Source organism: Pseudorca crassidens, chromosome 3, assembly GCF_039906515.1.
Source record: "Pseudorca crassidens isolate mPseCra1 chromosome 3, mPseCra1.hap1, whole genome shotgun sequence".
NCBI classification, from domain to species: Eukaryota; Metazoa; Chordata; class Mammalia; order Artiodactyla; family Delphinidae; genus Pseudorca; species Pseudorca crassidens.
Window position 1 is genome coordinate 164,102,957 of NC_090298.1, and position 19,447 is coordinate 164,122,403.

General features: G+C 54.5%; 1 protein-coding gene across 3 annotated transcripts in view; it reads left to right on the forward strand.

Annotated features, from left to right (window-relative positions):
• PKN1 (protein kinase N1) overlaps window positions 1-19,447 on the forward strand; it is a 23,377-nt gene continuing 3,930 nt past the window's right edge. The window contains exons 1-12 of one of the 3 annotated variants that reach the window (XM_067733585.1): window positions 1-176; window positions 4,816-5,119; window positions 6,618-6,769; window positions 8,378-8,513; window positions 11,573-11,718; window positions 11,940-12,153; window positions 12,968-13,162; window positions 14,783-14,892; window positions 14,984-15,127; window positions 17,362-17,437; window positions 17,520-17,661; window positions 17,751-17,844. In XM_067733585.1, coding sequence (XP_067589686.1) covers window positions 156-176; window positions 4,816-5,119; window positions 6,618-6,769; window positions 8,378-8,513; window positions 11,573-11,718; window positions 11,940-12,153; window positions 12,968-13,162; window positions 14,783-14,892; window positions 14,984-15,127; window positions 17,362-17,437; window positions 17,520-17,661; window positions 17,751-17,844 — 1,734 coding nt within the window. In that variant the 5' untranslated portion in view covers window positions 1-155. Of the gene's footprint in view, window positions 177-3,689; window positions 3,744-4,815; window positions 5,120-6,237; window positions 6,340-6,617; window positions 6,770-8,377; window positions 8,514-11,572; window positions 11,719-11,939; window positions 12,154-12,967; window positions 13,163-14,782; window positions 14,893-14,983; window positions 15,128-17,361; window positions 17,438-17,519; window positions 17,662-17,750; window positions 17,845-19,447 lie in introns of those variants that run through there. The other 2 variants (XM_067733584.1, XM_067733586.1) reach the window with 2 other exon arrangements.

Sequence of the window (19,447 nt, forward strand, 5' to 3'; positions counted from 1 at the left end):
GCGGGGCTAGAGCCGAGCAGGCCGGAGAGGGCCGTGCGCCCGGGGCGGGGGGGTCGCGCCGCGCCCGCCCCCTCCCCGCCCCGCGTGGGGCGTACGCACGCTCCTCTCACCGCCCCTCTCTCCGCGCGGGGACCCCTGGCGGACGGCGCGTGGACATGGCCAGCGATGCTTTGCAGGTAGGCGCACCTGCGTCCTCAGCCCCCTGGCGGCCAGCGGGCGCCGGGGACCCCCACCCGCGCGCTGCCGGAGCCCCCGGGATCGGGGCGGCCAGGGCGGGTCCCCCCCTCCCCCTCCCCCCCCCTCCCCCGAGCACTGGGCGCCCCCTCCCTGGGCCGGCACCGTGGAGCCAGCACAGTCCCCTTCTCGGCTGGTGGAGGTACGCACAAGGGGGGAGCGGGGAGGTCCTGAAGCACCCCCAAGCTCCGCCCTTCCCCAAGAATTAGAGGGGGCGCGGCGGAGGCTAGAATTCAGGTGTCTGTGGCTGGCTGTGCATCCCGGTGCCTGTCGACCCTGCCACTCGTTCTCCCTCCCAGCGTTCGGTTCCGGGCAGGTGCAGCTCCACCTGAGCAGGTGCCTGGCGCGGTGCCCCGGGAAGGGAGGAGGCCGCCCGGCCCGTTCCTCTCCCCCGCACAACAAAGCTCCAGCCGCCCCCACCTCCAGACTGAGCTTTACGATGGTCCCGACGCCACCCATATTGTCACCTGTTGCCGGAAGTGCCAGAGTCACCTCATTAGGTCGGGGGATGGGGGACCCACACGGCCACCCGGCTGCCAGGTGGAACCTTATCCCAGGTGGGGAGTGTCCATGTCAACAGACTGGGGATTCTCTTATACCTGGAATCCCACCTGGGCATGGGCTGGGTCACCCCACAACATACATACACACACACACACACACACACACACACACACGCACGCAGAGGCACAGTGGACTGACACCAACATGCCGCCCAGCCAGGTTCTTCCTGTGCCACCTTGTGGACATCCCAGCCCTGGACCCACCTTCCCTATTTGTGGCTAGCAGGGCCAGGGTGACTTCTAACACTTCTTTCGTTCAGTGACCCAAATCTGAGACATGTCCTGTACCTCTGGTGCCCCCATTAGCACCTCATCATCCCTCCGTCGTCCTGTGGTTGCTGTGTAACTGGGTTCTCGTCTCCTTCTGCACCTACCCCCACATCCCCTTTGTGTCTGTCCCATGACCCCCATCCCCCATCCCAGTCCTGCTGATGGCCTGCCAGCCTTGCCGAGGAGCTGGGCGTATCTGGTGTTGCCGATCACACAAGGTCAGACCTTGGGGGCTGGGGAGGGCTGGGGTCTCTGCCTCTACACCTCAGCCCTGGGAGGGCTGTGTAGGAATCCCCTGGCGCATGCATGCGCTTGGCGTGTAGCAAACATGACCTGGACGGAGGCTGTGATTCCTGGAACGAGGCTGGACCTGTGCCCTGGTCCCCTTTCCCATCTCCTTCCTGCTCTCTTCCCCTGTCCTGGTCATTCCTTTCTCGTGGCTGCTTGGGTCTGCTAAACTGTCCCTCTGTCTGTCCCAGTGTGTGCCTGTCCGTTCTGTGTCCAGCAAACGGATGTCCTGTCCAGATTCCGGAAACGCCCAAAGCATTGAAATCTCCGGACATGGGGTCTAGGTCCCTGGCCACTCTGGGAAGAGGGGAATTCTGGAAGATGGACCCTCTGGACCTGGGGTCTCCTGCTTCATGGTGGGAGTTGGGGGAGCAGGGATTCTCCAAGGCCAGGCCAGGTTCCTGATTCATGGGTTCAGCGTGCTGGCCCTCAGGTGACCCCTGCCCTAGGTAGGAGTGAGTCACCCAAGAGAGGAGAACCCAGGAGGGCGGGCCTCCCTCCCTCCCTGCTCTGCATATTCTCAGGCCTCATCTGCTGGAGGAGGTGGGGCTGAGGGAGCCTGCCTGGACTTCCCTCATTTGACCTGGCCCTGCTCCTGGCTGTACCCCTGCTCTGCCTGCTGGGGATAGGGTGGGGCTGGGTGGCAGGTGGGGCCTGGTTGGTAGCAGGTGGTATTAGGTGAGCCTGGGTTTAAATTCCAGAGCTGTCACTTCCTAACAGTGTGTCCTAGGCCCCGTGCCTTTCCCTCTCTGAGCCTTGGTTCTGCCGTCAAAAAAATGTAGCTGGAGGGTTTTCATGGTGGGGAAAGACGTAGACCAGGCCAGCACCTTGCAGGTGGGGCTGCTGTGAAATCCTTCCTGGGTCACGGTCAGCAGCTCAGCGTGTGCATCTGTGTCCTTTAATCCAGGGTTTCTAAGCCTCAGCACTATTGACATTTGGGGCTGAATCATTCTTTGAGATGGAGGCTGTCCTGTGTACTGTAGAATGTTGAGCGGCACCCATGGACTCGACCCAGTAGATGCCAGTAGCACCACCAGTTGTGACAACCAACCAAAAATGTCTCTGGATGTTGCCAAATGCCCCCCAGAAGTGGGGTGGTCGTGGAGGCGATCCCCTCCCCCATGGAGAACTGCTGCTGCCACCTCTCTGAGCCTCAGTTTCCTCACCTGTAAAGTGGGGGAGAATTATAGCAGTTGCTCAGGATAAATGTGAGGGGTCAGGAGGATCATGGGAGTGACGCTTTTGGCCTGAAGTAAATCCCTGGGGGCAGCTGCCCTTGAGGTTGGTCGGGAGCCAACCATGACTTTCTTCATCTCTGAAATGGGTTCTCATGGCGGCGGCAGATAATGTCTGTGGGGCTCTTCATGCCACGCTGACACCTAGCTCAGATTCTGGGCATTCCCGTTTGAAATCCTAGCTCCGCCTTCTGCTGGCTGTAGGACTTTGGGCAAGTTACATCACCGCTCCAGGCCTCCGTTTCCTCATCTTGAAAATAGGGTGATAATAGGGACTTCCCTGGCAGTCCAGTGGTTAAGACTCTGTGCTTCCACTGCAGGGGGGGCATGGGTTTGATCCCTAGTCAGGGAATTAAGATCCGGCATGCCATGCGGCATGGCCAAAAAAAAAAGAAAGAAAATGGGGTGATGATAGCACCTCCTGGGGTTGCATTAGTTGACCTGGGAGCAGCTTGCGGTAACTGCTACCATACTTGAGCTTTCATAGAGACACTCTCACCGCAACCCTCCAGCGCTGCCTCCTCACAATGTGGGCCTCAAGGAGGTGCCGCTGGGCTGGCCAGGCCCCTTAGGCCTCTAAGCTGTGGTCAGCAGCAGCGAGAGACCGAGCTGAGAAGAATCCGGAAGCTGGGACAGGCTGCATCTGCAGGAAGGGGGCTGGGCCACCCATATAAGCACTCATGGGTGTTTGCATATAAGTGTGCACAGGGGTAGACGCAGGGGGTGTGCACACACTTGCTAGCCTGCGATGCGTGCACATGCCTATAGGTGTATGAGAGCGTGTGCACACCCAAGCCAGCCCCTGGAGCCTGTATACATGGGGGAGGCTGCTCTTCACGTCCACACTAGTGGGCCTGTGAACGTGTGCACGCTGTGTACGCCTTGGGCATCCTCTTGGGACAGGGAGCAGGGGCCATCCCTGGGGTGCCTCCAGAGAAGCCGGCTCAGGCCTGGAGTGGGGCCTGAGAGGAAGGCCCTCTAGATGCCCCAGAGGCCCAGAGCTGGCCTTTTGCAGGGGTTGCTGGGAGCTAGCAGGAAAGAGGAAGTAGCAGGCGAGAGGCCCTGGCAAGGCTGAGGTTCAGGAAGAGGGCGGGGCCCTCAGCCGGGACCCAGGATGGCGGAGGCCAATCCCCCTTTGGACCGGGAGCTGGAGGTGCGGGCTGGGGTCCTTGTGGGGGGCCAGCAGAAGAGGACCCCAAGTGGCACAGGCCAGAGGCTCTCCCCTCGGTACCTCTCGGTTTTGGACTGAAGGGAGGAGATGAGGTGTTAGACTTGGAGTTTTCTGTTTGAGAGATGAAACTGTTTGGGGCCCTTTGGGCTTCCAGGCTGGGGAGATAGAGGAGGAAAGGGAGAGGCCTCTGCTCTTCAGGGTGCCGGTTGTAGAGGATGAAAGGAGGGGAGATGGGGCCTGTCCCCGGGATCTAGTTTGGGGGTACAGCAGGGGACAGATGAGGCCTCGCCCCGTGTCCTCCTCGTTTGGGATTATAGCAGAGGGAAGGTGAGGCCTGCCCTCAGTACCTCCTGTCCTAGGTTGAGGGCACAGCAGTGAGGAGAAGGGGCCTGGGACCCCAACCTTGTGGTTTGGTGGGGCATCAGAGGCCTGCCCTTGATACTTCCTTGTTTGGGGAGCAGCAGAGGGAAGATGAAACCCGCCCTCAGGACCTCATAATTTGGGGGACAGGGGAGTGGAGATGGGGCCTACCCTTGGGACCTCCTAGGTTAGGGGGGCAGCAGAGGAGAGAAAGGGGTCTGCCCTCAGGATCTTGTCATTTGGGGGGCGACAGAAGGGAGACAAGGCCTGTTCTTGGGACCCCCTAATTTGGGAGGACAATGGAAGGGAGATAGGGCCCGTCCTTGGGGACCCCCTAGCTTGGGGGGCACAGTGGTGGGGTGATGGGATCTGACCTGAAGAATCCCACTGCCTGAGGACAGATGAAGGGAGATTGAACTGTATTTGTGGTCCCCTAGTCTGAGGGGACAGGGAAGGAAGAAGCCCCTGCCCTCGGGACTTCGCGGTTTGGGGATGTCTGAAAGCAGGGACAGGGCCTTGCCTCACCTCCCACTTTTGGTGGCGGGGCGGGGGGGTGCCGATCAGAGGACATAGAGCAGCCCTGTGTCAGGAGTTACAGTCTGGGAGGGGACCAGGCCAGGTCGGCTGAGCACGGCTGAGCACTCTGCACCCCAGAGTCCTCCTGGCCCCACTGACCCTGCTCCGTCCTCCGCAGAGCGAGCCGCGCAGCTGGTCCCTGCTGGAGCAGCTGGGCCTGGCGGGCGCCGACCTGGCAGCCCCCGGGGTGCAGCAGCAGCTGGAGCTGGAACGGGAGCGGCTGCGGCGGGAGATCCGCAAGGAGCTGAAGCTGAAGGAGGGCGCCGAGAACCTGCGGCGGGCCACCACCGACCTGGGCCGCAACCTCGGCCCCGTGGAGCTGGTGCTGCGCGGCTCCTCGCGCAGACTCGACCTGCTGCACCAGCAGCTGCAGGAGCTGCACGCCCATGTGGTGCTGCCCGACCCCGCGGCTGGCGTGCACGGTAAGCCAGGCTTCCCCGGGGATGCGGGACAGCAGGGGGTTCCACTGCCCAGGGCTCACCCGCTGTGTCCTAGAGCGAGGCCAGCCCATTGCCTCTGACCTCCAGGGAGACACACTGGGTCACAACAGCACCGAGCCTCAAAATACAGGCAGACCAAAGGCCAAAAGCAACACCCAGAGAAAGGTACACACAGTCACACCCACACCTGGACAACACCAAAGGGCTTACACGGGGTCACACGAATATCTAGGCTCACAGAGTCATACCAGCACCCGGACAACCCCCAAGACTCTTTCTAAAATATCTTTAATTTTTATTGATTAAAAAAATTTTCAATTGGGATCAAAAAACACATAACAAAATGCGTCATTTTTAAGTGTACAGTTCAGTGGTGTTGAGTAGGTTCACATTATCGTGCAAGGGATGTGCAGAACTTTTTCACCTTGCAACCAAAGACAAAGGTGTAACACACACCACATCAGTAGCCAGAGACATTCACACACGGTCACACCAGCACCCAGACAACTCCTAAGGGCATACGCACTATCATATGAATACCCAGAGACTTGCCTACCGGCACCCAGCACCCAGAGAAATGCACGCACAGTCACACCGACACACAGACAATACCGAGAGACTCGCACATGCTCACGCCAACCCCCAGAGATTCACACACACACAGAGCTGCCCAACCCCTACAGACGCCCACCGACCTGTCAACAGCCTGAGACTTATACACACAATCGGACAAGGCCTGAAGACTCAGCACCACTTAGCCCAACACCCATATACCACTTAGGTGTGTCAACAGCTAGAGACCAACATTGTCATGTCAACACTCAGAGATACAGTTCAGCCGACCCCCAAAACCTCATCCGGTCACAGCTGCACCCAGAGTGACCTGGACAGTCACACCACTCGCTAGAGACTCACAGAGCCATGCCAGCATCCAGAGACATGCATGTCCGGCTGTACCAGCACCCAGACACGTGGACACAGTTGTACCAGTGCCGGGAGATCAGAAAGCACAGTTGTGCCAATAGTCGGAAGCATATGCCTAGAGTCACCCCCAGCACCCAGAATCTCACACAGTCCTTCTAACACCTCGAATCTCACAGTTACACTAGCACCTGGGGAGACACATACTCGCTCAGTTATGCCAACACCCTGCGGGTCACAGACCTAACCACCGCCACACCCACGGATGCCCACACAGCTGTGTAAGTAGTTGGGGACTTCCATATGAAGGTAGATACAGTCACACCAGCACCAAGGACCCAGCGCACACCTGGACACTTGCCTGTGCTCATTCATGCTGGTCCTGCCCCAGTCCTGCAGGGGTTTCCCTACGAGGGCTGGGGTGGTTGGGCCCTCTGGACCCTGGTCCCCAGCTCTTCCTCTCCCTGGCCCTGGGGGTGGATCCTCTCAGCTGGGGCAGAACCACCTGGGCAGATGGAGGTGAGGGCCGTGGTGACTCTGCCCCATCTACCCCCTCCAGATGCCCCCCAGTCCCCCTGTGAAGGTGGCCCAGCCTGCTCAGCCACCAACCTGAGTCGCGTGGCCGGCCTGGAGAAGCAGCTGGCCATCGAGCTGAAGGTGAAGCAGGGGGCGGAAAACATGATCCAGACGTACAGCAACGGCAGCACTAAGGTGGGGGCAGCGCGAGTGCACCCCGCCCCGTGTGCATGTACACCCGCAAGCGAATACAGTCTGGGGGGGGCAGGGTGGCACCTACATCTGCTCCCTTGGGAGTCTGGGGTCCTCTGGGTTGGGGACAGAGGGGCTGATGGGTGGCTTTGCAGCAGGACTGGGGTGCGGGCAGCTCATGGGGGCATATGGGAAATAGGGTAACTGTGGGTGATGTCAGACAGACACATGACAGAGACTGTCCCCCCCAAACTCAGTTACCCCCAGAGATGGTCAGGGCAACACGCAGCCTCTCACTGCTGGTGGTCTCTCTCTGACACTTGTACACGCAGATCAACACCTCGGGGCACACACGTCATCGTCCTAACATCTAGAGACACAGCCATGGTCACAACAACACCTAGAGACTCACAGACACACATGCACCGTCATAAGGTCTAGAGTCACATCAGTAACAACGCTCATAAGCACGTGGAGGATGACCACCAGAGCAACCTCTAGATACAGAGAGACACACACCATCGTATAACGCCCGGACACACAGCACAGGCCAACACACCGCCTAGACAGACAGACACACACATTATTAAATTCACACTCAGAGACCAGAATTGTCACACAGGCGCTCCCCCAGTTGTACCAGTACTGAGTACACAGTCACAGGTTTGCACCAACACCCAGAGATACACCCACAGTGCAGTCAGACCTACAGCTAGAGACCCAGAGAGCACCCATGCCTGTGTGCACACACAAATGTGAATGTTATGTGGGAGGGCACAAGCCATGCAGAATTTTTTTTTTTTTTTTTTTACCTTTTATTGATGTGTAACAAATGGACGTAAAGTGCAGAAAACTTAAGTGTACAGACCAATGAATTTTTATCTAGGTACACATCACCCACATCGAAATACAGAACACTTCCTGTCACCCAGAAAGGGTTCCCTCCTGCCCCCTTCAGTCAGTACACAGACTTCTTTGACCACAGGTTAGCAGTGCCTGGTTTTGAAACACAGCACCAGGTAGATGGAAAAATCCACAACCAGTGTCCAGTGCATGTACACAACACGGGGTCCTTGGCTATGCCCAGTCATCGCTGTGCCTTGACCTGCACACACAAACATCAGGACTCCACTTACTGTAACTGTCTCACATCCAGTCACCCTTGGACTCACCCACGTGGCTACAGTCAAGGCTACGCCCACCACGGGGAACACTTACACACGCACGCCATTCTGACAGCTGACACAAACGCAGTGCCTGCTGGTGCAAGGCACGGCTCTGAGCCCTCCACACAGGTTAGCTCCTTTAATCCTCAGCCCAGTGTTGGTTGGTGCTGTTAGTACTCCCCTTCCTGCAGATGAGCAAACAGGCCAGAGTAGTTGAGCGGCTTGCCCAAAGTCACACAGCTGTTAGGCGGCAGAGCCAGGATTCAAATGCCACGGGCGACATCTCCCATCAGCACCCAGGAACACACGGAGGCACGTGTTATCACACCCACACATGAATGCTCTGTCACAGGGTCACCCAGGGCCTGCACGATGTAGACAGCAGGACTGGTGGTCAGACCCTCATCTGCCCAGCCTTTCCCTCATGGCCCATCTCTGCCTCCAGGACCGGAAGCTGCTGCTGACGGCCCAGCAGATGCTGCAGGACAGTAAGACCAAGATTGACATCATCCGCATGCAGCTCCGCCGGGCGCTGCAGGCCTGCCAGCTGGAGAGCCAGGCGGCCGCAGACGAGGCCCAAGGTGAGTCCCTTGCCCTGAACAAGCCTCACCTGCATTCCACCCTGGAGAGTTCAGCTCCCAGCCCCACGAGGGGTCCCTCTCTGAGGCAGGGAGGTGGGTGCTGTGACTCACCACGTGACTGGAGCCCATTCCTGACCCTTGCCAGGCCTCAGTTTCCCATTTTGTCCTATTTCAGATTTGCATGTGATCATGTATTGGCAAACTACGGTTCTTGGACCAAATCTGCTGCTGCCTTTTTTTTTTTTCAAATAAAATTTTATTGGCACCCAGCCATGCCCGTTCATTTACTATCACTTAAGGCTGCTTTTGCACTGCAACAGCAGGGCCAAGGAGTGGCAACAGAGCCCGTGTGGTCTACAAGGCCAAAAATATTTACCCTTTGGCTCTTTACGGAAATAATGTGTGGACCCCTGGACTAGGTGGTTGCCTTGTCACGTTGGCCCCTGTGGGTGTCCACGGTGTGTGTGTGTTCCTTTGTGTGTCTCAGTGTATGAATGCCTGGGGGTGTCTCAACCCCATTGTTAGCCTGAATTTGTCACCGGGTCTTGATGTATTGTGTGCAGAGAAGATTATCTGTGCTACTGATGTGTGTCAGTGTATCAGCTACTGATGTGTGTCAGTGATGCTGACCATGGGGACACAATACATAATAACATCATGGTGCCGCAGCTCCTCCGTAATAATATGGTGCCGCAGCTCCTCCGTAATAATATCCTGCCCTGTAACTATGGTAGTTTCTGTGTCACTACGAGAGGTAAGTGTCAGCTCTTGGTGGGTGTTAGTGCATTTGGGCTGCTGTACCGCAATACCACAGACTGGGGGTGGGGGCATGTAAGCGACAGACATTTATTTCTCACCGTTCTGGGGGCTGGGAAGTCCAAGATCAAGGCGCCGGCAGATCCAGCGTCTGGTGAGAGCCCTCTTCCAGATTCATAGACAGCTGCTTTCTTACTGCATCCTCACTGGTAGAAGGGGCAAGGGAGCTCTCTGGGGTCCCTTTTATAAGGACAGTGATCCCATGCATGAGGGCTCCGCCCTTATGACCTAATCACCTCCCAGCGGCCCCACCAACTAATACCGTCATATTGGCGGTTGGGTTTCAACGTACGAATTTTGCAGGGACACAAACATGCAGTCCATAGCAATAGGGCTTGGAACTCGGGTGACAATGTGTGTGTCTTTGTAGCGGGGAGGTGTTGGCGTGACTGTGTGGTTGTTCGTCTGAACTCTGAATGTCTACGGGGGCTTCTCAGTGACAGTGTGTGATGGTATGATCACGTCCCTGTGCTTTGGGGTGACATTGTAACTTTTGGTGACAGCCTGATTTTGTCCCCATAAGTGTAAAAGCCTTGATGACTGTTTGGGCACATGTGACAGCAGTCCCGGTGGGTGCCACACAGCTGTGGGTGACTGTGACTGTCTGAGTGCCCACGTCTGAGTCTAGGTCATTGTGCAGGACAGCGAGACTGTCCTTGGAATCTACAGCCTTGGGTAAGGGTGACCGTGGCCTTGTTTCTCTGAGTGACAAGTTTCCTGCACCTGGGTGACAGTGTATCCTTGTGCCTGTCCCTGTGCCATTGGGCCTCTGTGTCTGTGGGTATCAGTGATGCTGCCCTGCCTATGTGACAGTATGGTGGCATTTCTTTACCTGTCCCTATGCCTTATCCGTGTGGCAGTGTGACTGTGTTCCTCTGATTCTCCCTGGGCTGGAGATAGAGCCCTGGGAGTTTTGCCACTCTGTGACTGTGTCCTATAAGGGCATTTATGTTCTGTGACCATTTCCCTCTGCCCTTGTGACTGTGTCCCTTTGCTGGGGGTTGACAAGGCATATATCTATGTAATAGCCTCATCACTGTGACAATATCCCTATGTGGCAGTGTGATGGCATCTTTGTGAGAGTGTGTTCCTCAGCGTGTGTGTGTGTGTGTTCCAGTGCCTACACTGGTGACAAAGTGATAATGCCACTGTCACCCTGTGAGTGACAGTGTGACGACGTCTGTGTGACACTGTTCCTGTTCTCCCAACTACATGGTATTTCATGGGGTGGGTGGTCACTATGCATTTATCCAGACACCTGCTGGAGGAAATGAGGTTGTTTCCAATCTTTTGCTCTTAGAAGGAAGGCTGTGAATAACCGTGTAGAGGTGTTTTTTTAAAAAAAATTAATTTATTTATTTTTGGCTGCATTGGGTCTTCGTTGCTGCGCACGGGCTTTCTCTAGTTGCGGTGAGCGGGGGCTACTCTCCATTGCGGTGCTCGGGCTTCTCATTGCGCTGGCTCCTCTTTTTGCGGAGCACCTAGGCGCGCGGGCTTTAGTAGTTGTGGCACATGGGCTCAGTAGTTGTGGCTCGTGAGCTCTAGAGTGCAGGCTCAGTAGTTGTGGCGCACGGGCTTAGTTGCTCCACGGCATGTGGGATCTTCCTGGACCAGGGCTCAAACCCGTGTCCCCTGCATCGGCAGGTGGACTCTCAACCACTGCGCCACCAGGGAAGTTCCTGCAGAGGTGTTTTTTATGGGATAAAGTCCCTGAACTGGGATTGCTGAATCAAAGGGTAAATACATTTGTGATTCTGATAGAAATGGCCAAACTGCCTCCATTGGAAAGCCACTTGTATTCCCATTAGCAATGAATGAAAGTTACTCTTTTTTTTTAAGTGTCCCTGTGTCTGTGTGACTATATCCTATCCAGTTGCCATGGTATCCCTGCGACAGTCCCTGGGGATGGAGTGGGACCCTGGCAATGTATCTGTCCCTAAGACTTTGTTAATGGTGTGCCTGTATATATGACTGTCCCCAGGTGACAGCTTAACTACATCCCTTGGACTGTCCATGTGGGTGTGAGAGCGTCTGGATAAAAGAGGGACAGCATCTGGGTGGAAGTGTGGCCGTCTGCCTGTGGGTGACAGTGTCACCATGATCCCTCACCTTGGGAGAAAGTGATGCATATTGATGGCCGTCTGTGGCCAGTGCTTGTTCCTGCAGATGGCTGCGTGTCTGGGACCGGGCTGGTTGGACCTGGGCCCAGGCTAGCCTCGCTGCCTCGTGCCCTACACCCACAGGGAGTCCGGACCTGGGGGCCATGGAGCTGCGCATCGAGGAGCTGCGGCACCACTTCCGAGTCGAGCACGCGGTGGCGGAGGGCGCCAAGAACGTGCTGCGCCTGCTCAGCGCTGCCAAAGCCCCAGACCGCAAGGCTGTCAGCGAGGTGAGGGACGCGGTGTCGACCCAGAGGGGTGGGGCTTCAGCGATGGGTGGGACCTCATTTTCAGGGAGCCCAGGGGTAGGACCCAAATGGCTGAGGGCTTGGGCTTCCAGGGAGGAGCTCCAGGTAGGACTTAGCCAGTCTGGGGGCGGGGCCTGGGTCTGCACTTGGGGAGGGGCGTGCTGGATCCCGCCCCCAGCCCGGCCAGGCTCCTCCCACCGCAGGCGCAGGAGAAGCTGACCGAGTCCAACCAGAAGCTGGGGTTGCTTCGGGAGGCGCTGGAGCGGCGGCTCGGGGAGCTGCCCGCTGACCACCCGAAGGGGCGGCTGCTGCGCGAGGAGCTTGCTGCGGCCTCGTCCTCAGCCTTCAGTGCCCGCCTGGCCGGGCCCTTCCCCGCCATGCATTATAGCACCCTGTGCAAGCCCGCGCCGCTCACAGGTGGGTCCCGACGTCCCCCACCCAATCCGGACCCTACCTCCCGCAGCTCTGGACTCCTGACCCCTCTGAGTCCCCCAGCCCCGAGACCCCCAACCGGGATCTCCACTCTCCCCAACCCTGGACTCCCATCCCACTGTTCCCTCCCTTCTCCATTCACCCCAGCCCTCTGGACCTGGGCCCCATTTCCCATGCCAGACAGCCTTATGCACCTGGACTTCCCACCCCGCCTTGCCCTCTGAGGGACTCTTGTCCCCATCCCCATCCTCACTTTCGCCACCCCTCCCCAAATGGCCCTGCCTTTTTTCTCCAGCCAGAGTCCCCCAGCCCAGTCTCACAGTCCCTTGCTCTCAGAACCCTCAGCCCTGAACCTCTGTCCCCCAGCGCCCAGGCTAGCCAGCCCCTCCCTCCTTAGATCCCTCAGCCACTACCTCCCCAGACTAGCCCTACCATAGACCCCAGCCCCAGTGTCAGACCTCAGATCAGCCCGCCGAATCTAAGCCCGGACTCCTAGTCCTACCTGGCTCACCACCGCCTGGACCTTCAGCCTACACCCTGAACCTCTCTTCTGTCACTAAACCCCAGCATCCAGACCCCCTCCCCAGATTGACCCACCCCTCCCCTAGTCCCATGTTTTTCACTTCCGGACACAGCCATCCCTGCATCAGACCCCCTGCCTCACCCTGACAGTCCTTCACCACCTCCCATTTGCATGTTGGCCACTTCTGCACATGCCCACTTTACCTGCAGGCCCTTCCCCTCGTCCTGCCCCAGATGTGACCCCCCCTCCCCCGTCATGAGCCTGCTCCTCTCTCAGGGACCCTGGAGGTGCGTGTAGTGGGCTGCAGAGACCTTCCAGAGACCATCCCTTGGAACCCCTCACCTTCAGTGGGGGTGCCTGGGACCCCTGAGAGCCGCACCCCCTTCCTGAGCCGCCCAGCCCGGGGCCTTTACAGCCGAAGTGGAAGCCTCAGTGGCCGGAGCAGTCTCAAAGCGGAATCCGAGAACACCAGTGAGTGGGCATTGAGGGTCTGGAGGGATGAGATGGGGTGGGGGGTCCTGGATTTCCCACATTTGTAACATTCTCAAAAATTAGTACATCACACCCGTTAGGATGGATACCGCAAAACAAAACAAAACAAACACAGCTGTTAAGGAGGATGTGGAGAAATTGGAACCCTTCTGCTCTGTTGGTGGAAATGTAAAATGGTGCAGCCACTGAGGAAAACAGAATGGCAGGTCCTCAGATGATTAAACAGGGAATTACAATATGATCCAGCAATCCCGCTTCTGAGTAAATATACAAAAGAGTTGAAAGCAGGGTCTCGAAGATATATTGGTATACCCATGTTCATAGCAGCATTATTCACAGTGGTCAAAGGTAGAAGCAACCCAGTGTCTGTTGACGGATGGATGGGTAAACAAAATGTGGTCCATCCATGCAATGGAATATTTCTCTGCCTTGAAAAGGAAGGACATTCTGAAACATACTGCAACATGGATGAACTTGAGGACGTTACGCTAAGTGAAATAAGCCAGTTATAAAAAGACAAGTAGTACATGATTCCACTTATATGATCCAGAGTGGTCAGATTCATAGAGATGATGGTTGAGGGTGAGGGGGGAATGCAGAGTTATTGTTTAGTGGGGACAGAGTTTCAGTCTGGGAAGATGAAAAGAGTTCTGGAGATGGATGGTGGCGATGGTTACACAACAGTGTGGACGTACTTGATACCACTGAGCTGTATGCTTAAAAAGGATTATGACGGTAAATTTTATGTTACGTGAATTTTACCACAGTGTGAAAAAAGCTAATACGTACATGTTTAAAAGTATGAATAAAAGAAGAATCACAATAGAGTAACCATCTGTGTTGCCACCACCCAGGTCAAGAAGTAGAATTCTCTGAGCCCCCTCATGCCCCATCCTCAATTCCAGCCCCTTCCTCTGTCCTAGAGGTGGCTACTCTCCTGACTCTCACGGTTATCATTTCCTTGTTTTGCTTTGTAGTTTTAGCACCCATGTACCATCTCAAAACAATGTAGTTTAATTTGCCTGTGTTTGAACTTCATATATGTGGAATCATACAGAATGTATTTTATGGTAATGGCTTCTTTCAGTCAACATTGTTTGGGAGACTCATCCAGATCGTTGCATGAAACTGTAGTTCATTCATTTTGCCATGTCATGAGGCATGTCAGATTGCTGTCTTTTTTTAGGTAAAAAATAGTTGAATTCAGCCATTTCATGGTTTAGCTAAAGACTATATTACAATTTATATATTAATTCCTGGACAGTGAGCTGTTTCTAATTTAGGGCTGTTATATAAGCATTATATTTATGCATCTCCCGATGTATACTTGCCTGCATTTTTCGAGGGTAAATACTTAGGAATATATTGCCGGAACTTGCATACAGCATAAAAGTGAATTTGGATCCCCGCCTCACACCTCGTGCAAAAATCAACTGGAGATGGATTAAAGGCCTTAATGTGACAGGCAGAACTGTAAAGCTTTGTCAGATAGCACAGCAGAATATTGTGGGGGGAGGAGAAGATGTCTTTAATAAGATACAAGAGATTACCCTCGGCCTGCAAGAATCTCCTGACGGCCTACCCCAACCCCTGTTCCAGGTGAGGTGAGCACTGTGCTCAAGCTGGATAACACAGTGGTGGGGCAGACGTCCTGGAAGCCGTGTGGTCCCCACGCCTGGGACCAGAGCTTCACCCTGGAGCTGGAGAGGGTGAGTTGGGTTAGGGGATGACAGGGCTTGGAGGAGGAGGAGTTTGAGGCCTTGGGTGCCCCAAATGACGGCCCTCTTTCTCTCCCTTGAGGCACGGGAGCTGGAGTTGGCTGTGTTCTGGCGGGACCAGCGGGGCCTGTGTGCCCTCAAATTCCTGAAGTTGGAGGATTTCTTGGACAACGAGAGGCATGAAGTACAGCTGGACATGGAACCTCAGGGCTGCCTGGTGGCTGAGGTACAGCCTGACCCCGACCCCTGAGAAAATGCTTTGGCATCTCCTGCTCTGGAAGGGGAAGATGGGTTTTCCACTGGTCTCTGAATCTCGATAGAAAAGTACATATAATTAGTCACATCAATGCATGACTTAAGCTGGGATTGGTTTTGTTCTGAAACAAGATATTAAAAAAAGAAAAACAACAACAACAACAACAAAATTTTGTCAAGCTAGAAAAGCAAAGCAAACCCTAGCAACATATTATGGAGATTGCCACCAGAGCCACAGCTGAGCAGAGAGATTCCTTCCACAGTGATGTCAGGGTTAGGGTCCAAATCAGGGTGGCCCACCCTTGGCACTGTGGACATTTGGGCTGGATCATTCTTGGTTACAGGGGCCGTCCTGTGCACTGCAGGGTGCTGAGCAACACCCCCTGCCTCCACCCACAGGATGCCAGTAGCAACCCCCCCGCTCCAAGTTGTGACCACCAAAAATGTCTCCAGACACGGCCAGGGTCCCCTGATGAAGAGCCCGTAGTCTAAGTAACGTTCCTAGCTGACCCCTTGTAGTATGGCTGGGCCCTGTTCGCAGTGCTGTACTGGCATTGACTCGTTAGTCCTCACAATAACCCAGTGCAAACAGGACCATTATTAGTCACATCTGATAGAGGAGGAAATGAGCCACAGAGAAAGAAAGTCACTGGTGCCCTCATTTAACCAGAATCATCCTCAAAAATTCTTCAAATTTGCCCCTAACATATACATGTGTCCTGTTTTTTTGTCTATAGGTATATGTGTGTGTGTGTGTGTATGTGTGTGTCTCCCCATGTCCTTAAACCCAGGAGGAAATGTGTTTGTTTTTTTCTTTTTTGCTACTTGCTTAGATTTTTAAATACCGCTTCTCTTTGCAAGAAGATCAGACCATGTGAAAGAGATCAGAAATGAAAGAGAAACAGTTCACAATGCACAGTATAAAATACAGCTGTATAATGAACTCTGTTTTCGGGAGTGGGATAAATACCAAGTGAGTCACTGGGTTCAAGTGAGTTTAAAGATTAACCTGAAAGAAGCTTTTCCTTGGTTGCCAGAGACCAAATACATATTACTCTAAGTTTTCACTAAAAAGTGCTTTCAAAATTAAAAAAAACATTAGTAAATTTTCACTAATTCCCAACACGTAGTTTTTTCTTGAAAAAGTATCTAGAAAAATTCTGAAAATATTCAAGGGCTGTTTTACTATCCAGGTGGAAATTCTTATGTGATCTCATAATCGAGGACTCCTGAAGGAAAGGAGCAGAGAAGGGCAGACTTCAGATGGTAGGGCCACGAAACTATTCTTCTATTAGGAAGACTGTCCAAAACCCAAGTGGACGATAGAGGTGGGTGGCCCGGGGGACAAGTTCTGAGGCAGTCCTTCTTGCCTTCAAGGTTTACTTATAACATTCTATTTTGTTCTCCCCGAAGCGCCAGCCTGTAGGACTTTCTGCAGTTCTGTTGTCAGTGAGCCTACAATCGTTGAGTTCCGTTGTAGGTAGAAATGTTCCATATCTGTGTCATCCAATACAGTAGCTGCTAGTCCGTTGAAGTGTGGCTAGTGTGACTGGGGGAACTGACGTTTTCATTTTACTTAATTGAAATAGCCACATGTGGCTAGAGGGGACCAGATTGGACACCCATAAAGCCACACAGTTCTGTGACTCCGGCACCTTCTAGAAGATGCGTTGGAGTCGGGAGAATTCAACTCGGCCAGTGGTTTCCCCATGTGGGTGGGCGCCAGCATCACCTGGAGGGCTTGTTGAAACACAGACTTCGGGGCTCCACCGCCGGGGTTTCTGATTCGGTGGGTCCAGGTTGGGGTGGCGGTGCTGAGAATCTGCACTTCCAGCAGGTTCCCAGGTGATGCTGATGCTGCTGGTCTGGGACCACACTCGGGCGATCGGGACACTAGGTGAAGTGTAGGACCTGTTTGCTGGAGTTGTATGCGCATCTCGTTGGACCAGACCCACTCCCCACCCCTGGAGGAGGGCCTGCTTGCCTCCTTGCCTTTCCAAGGTAGCACTTCAGGAGGTGGTCCCGTCGAAGGATGGACTGGCTTTATGACCCCTTAATACGATGCCTAGTACTCTGTGGTTGAACGCAATGCCACAGCGATCAGAACCCCCGAGACATATGGGCGTGCACACCTATGATCCTAAGGGCTTCCCCACCAAGCTGCCTGGAGGTGGGCGAGGGTCCTCACGCCAGCCCCTCCCTCAGGTCACCTTCCGCAACCCTGTCATTGAGAGGATACCGCGGCTCCGACGGCAGAAGAAGATCTTCTCCAAGCAGCAAGGTGAGGGGATGGGCTGGGGCAGGGGAGAGACCAGGGGTCCCGGGAGTGTCACAGAGGGTGACACCCGCCCCTGTCTCCCCAGGGAAGGCATTTCAGCGCGCTAGGCAGATGAACATCGACGTCGCCACCTGGGTGCGGCTGCTTCGCAGGCTCATCCCCAATGCCACTGCCACAGGCACCTTCAGCCCTGGGGCTTCTCCAGGACCCGAGGCTCGGTCCACAGGGTAAGGAGGGAGGGCCCCGGAGTTCCGGCTGCCTCTGGTTGCTTCCTGGAATGCTAGGTCTTGGATGCACCCTCTTCCCTTTGCCGCAGCGACATATCTGTGGAGAAGCTGAACCTCGGGGTTGACTTGGACAGCTCACCCCAGAAGAGCCCTCTGGGTCCTCCTTCCAGCCCATCAAGTCTGGTGAGCTTCCCCCTTGGCCTGGGCAGTGTTAGGGGACCTCCACTGCCACTCAAGGCCCAGAGATCGCCAGGAACTTCCCTGGTCACACAGCACACCTCTGCCAGAACCGGGGTCCTGTTCTCTATCCCGGATAAAAACATGAGCTTGGGAGCCAGGCTACCTGGGTCCCGTCCCTGCTCTGCTGCCTCCTAGCTGTGTGACTCACGCCAAGCAGCTTCACCTCTCTGTGTTTAGTACACTGCCCTGTAAAATGATCACACTTAAAACTCATGTCGATGACAGAAGTCCAGTTAGTGGTTTTCTCTGGGTGGGGGTTTATTGATAGGAGGGGGGACACAAGAGAGCCTGGCAAAGATGATAAAAATGTTCTGTATCTTGATCTAGGTCGGAGGTCAGCACACTTTTTCTGGAAAGGGCCATATAGGCAGTATTTTCAGCTTTGTGGGCCAGAAGGTCACAGTGATGACTAGTCAATGCTGCTCTCGTAGAAAGCAGCCACACCTGATACAGGCAGACGTGAAGGGGTGTTGCTGTGCGCCAGGAAGCCTTACTGAACGTCTGTCACTTTCATGGATCGTGAACTATTAGTCTTCTTTTGATTTTTTTCCCCCAGCCCTTTAGAAACGTAAAAATCCTTCTTAGTTTACAGACTGTACAAAGCATGGAGTTTACCGACCCTTGGGCTAGGCGACGGGCATCTGGATAGATTCGTATGTAAGAGCTCTTTCCATTGCCCACCTCACCGAGTGCACTTTATACCTCGTTTTCTAAAAAAATGGAAACAATAATATATGCTTCGTGGCATCAAATTAAAACGAGATGCCTCATTAAATTAGATGAGTTTGTCAAAAAAAAAATACAAAAGTTGAATAACATTGAACGCTGGGGAGGATGCAGGAAAAGCGTGAGAATCACTGCATCTCCTTCGGACGGCACAGCTGGCTGAGTTAAAAAGATGGGCATTACCTTGACCTAGAAGTTCCAGTCCAGGACATCTATGATGGACATTCACACACGGCCACCAAAATGCTTGAATGGTATAAAATACATCTAGAAAGGTACCCACGAAATCATGAACAGCAGCTGGCTCTGGGGAGGGCAGCTGGAGCAGGAGAGGACTGTGTTTCCTACCGTACACCTGTTGGCACTGATTGAATCTTTAGAACTGTCTCTATAGTGGAGAATGATGGACCAGTAGGTAAATTTTTCCCACTTAAATTACTAATTTTGATTCTTCTCAAAGTTATATATGCTTATGATGTAAAGAATTAGGTCACTCCGTGGTATTCCCTAATACCAATAAAGGGAATAAGTAGATAAATGATAAAATACAGCATAGAATGTGCTGGGAAGAAAAATAAAGCAGAGAAAGGGGACAGGGAGCGTTGGAGCTTCTGTTAGTTAGTTAATATGGCGGTCAGCTGGCCACCTTCAAAGGTGACATTTGAATAAAGGCCTGAAGCAGGTGAGGGAGGAACAGTGCAGGTGCTGGGAAAAGAGAGTTCCTGGTGGAGAGAACAGCCCCATGCAAAGGTCCTGGGGTGGAAACACGCCTGGTGTGTTCAGGGCACAGTGAATGGAACAGTGTGGCTGAAGGGGGATG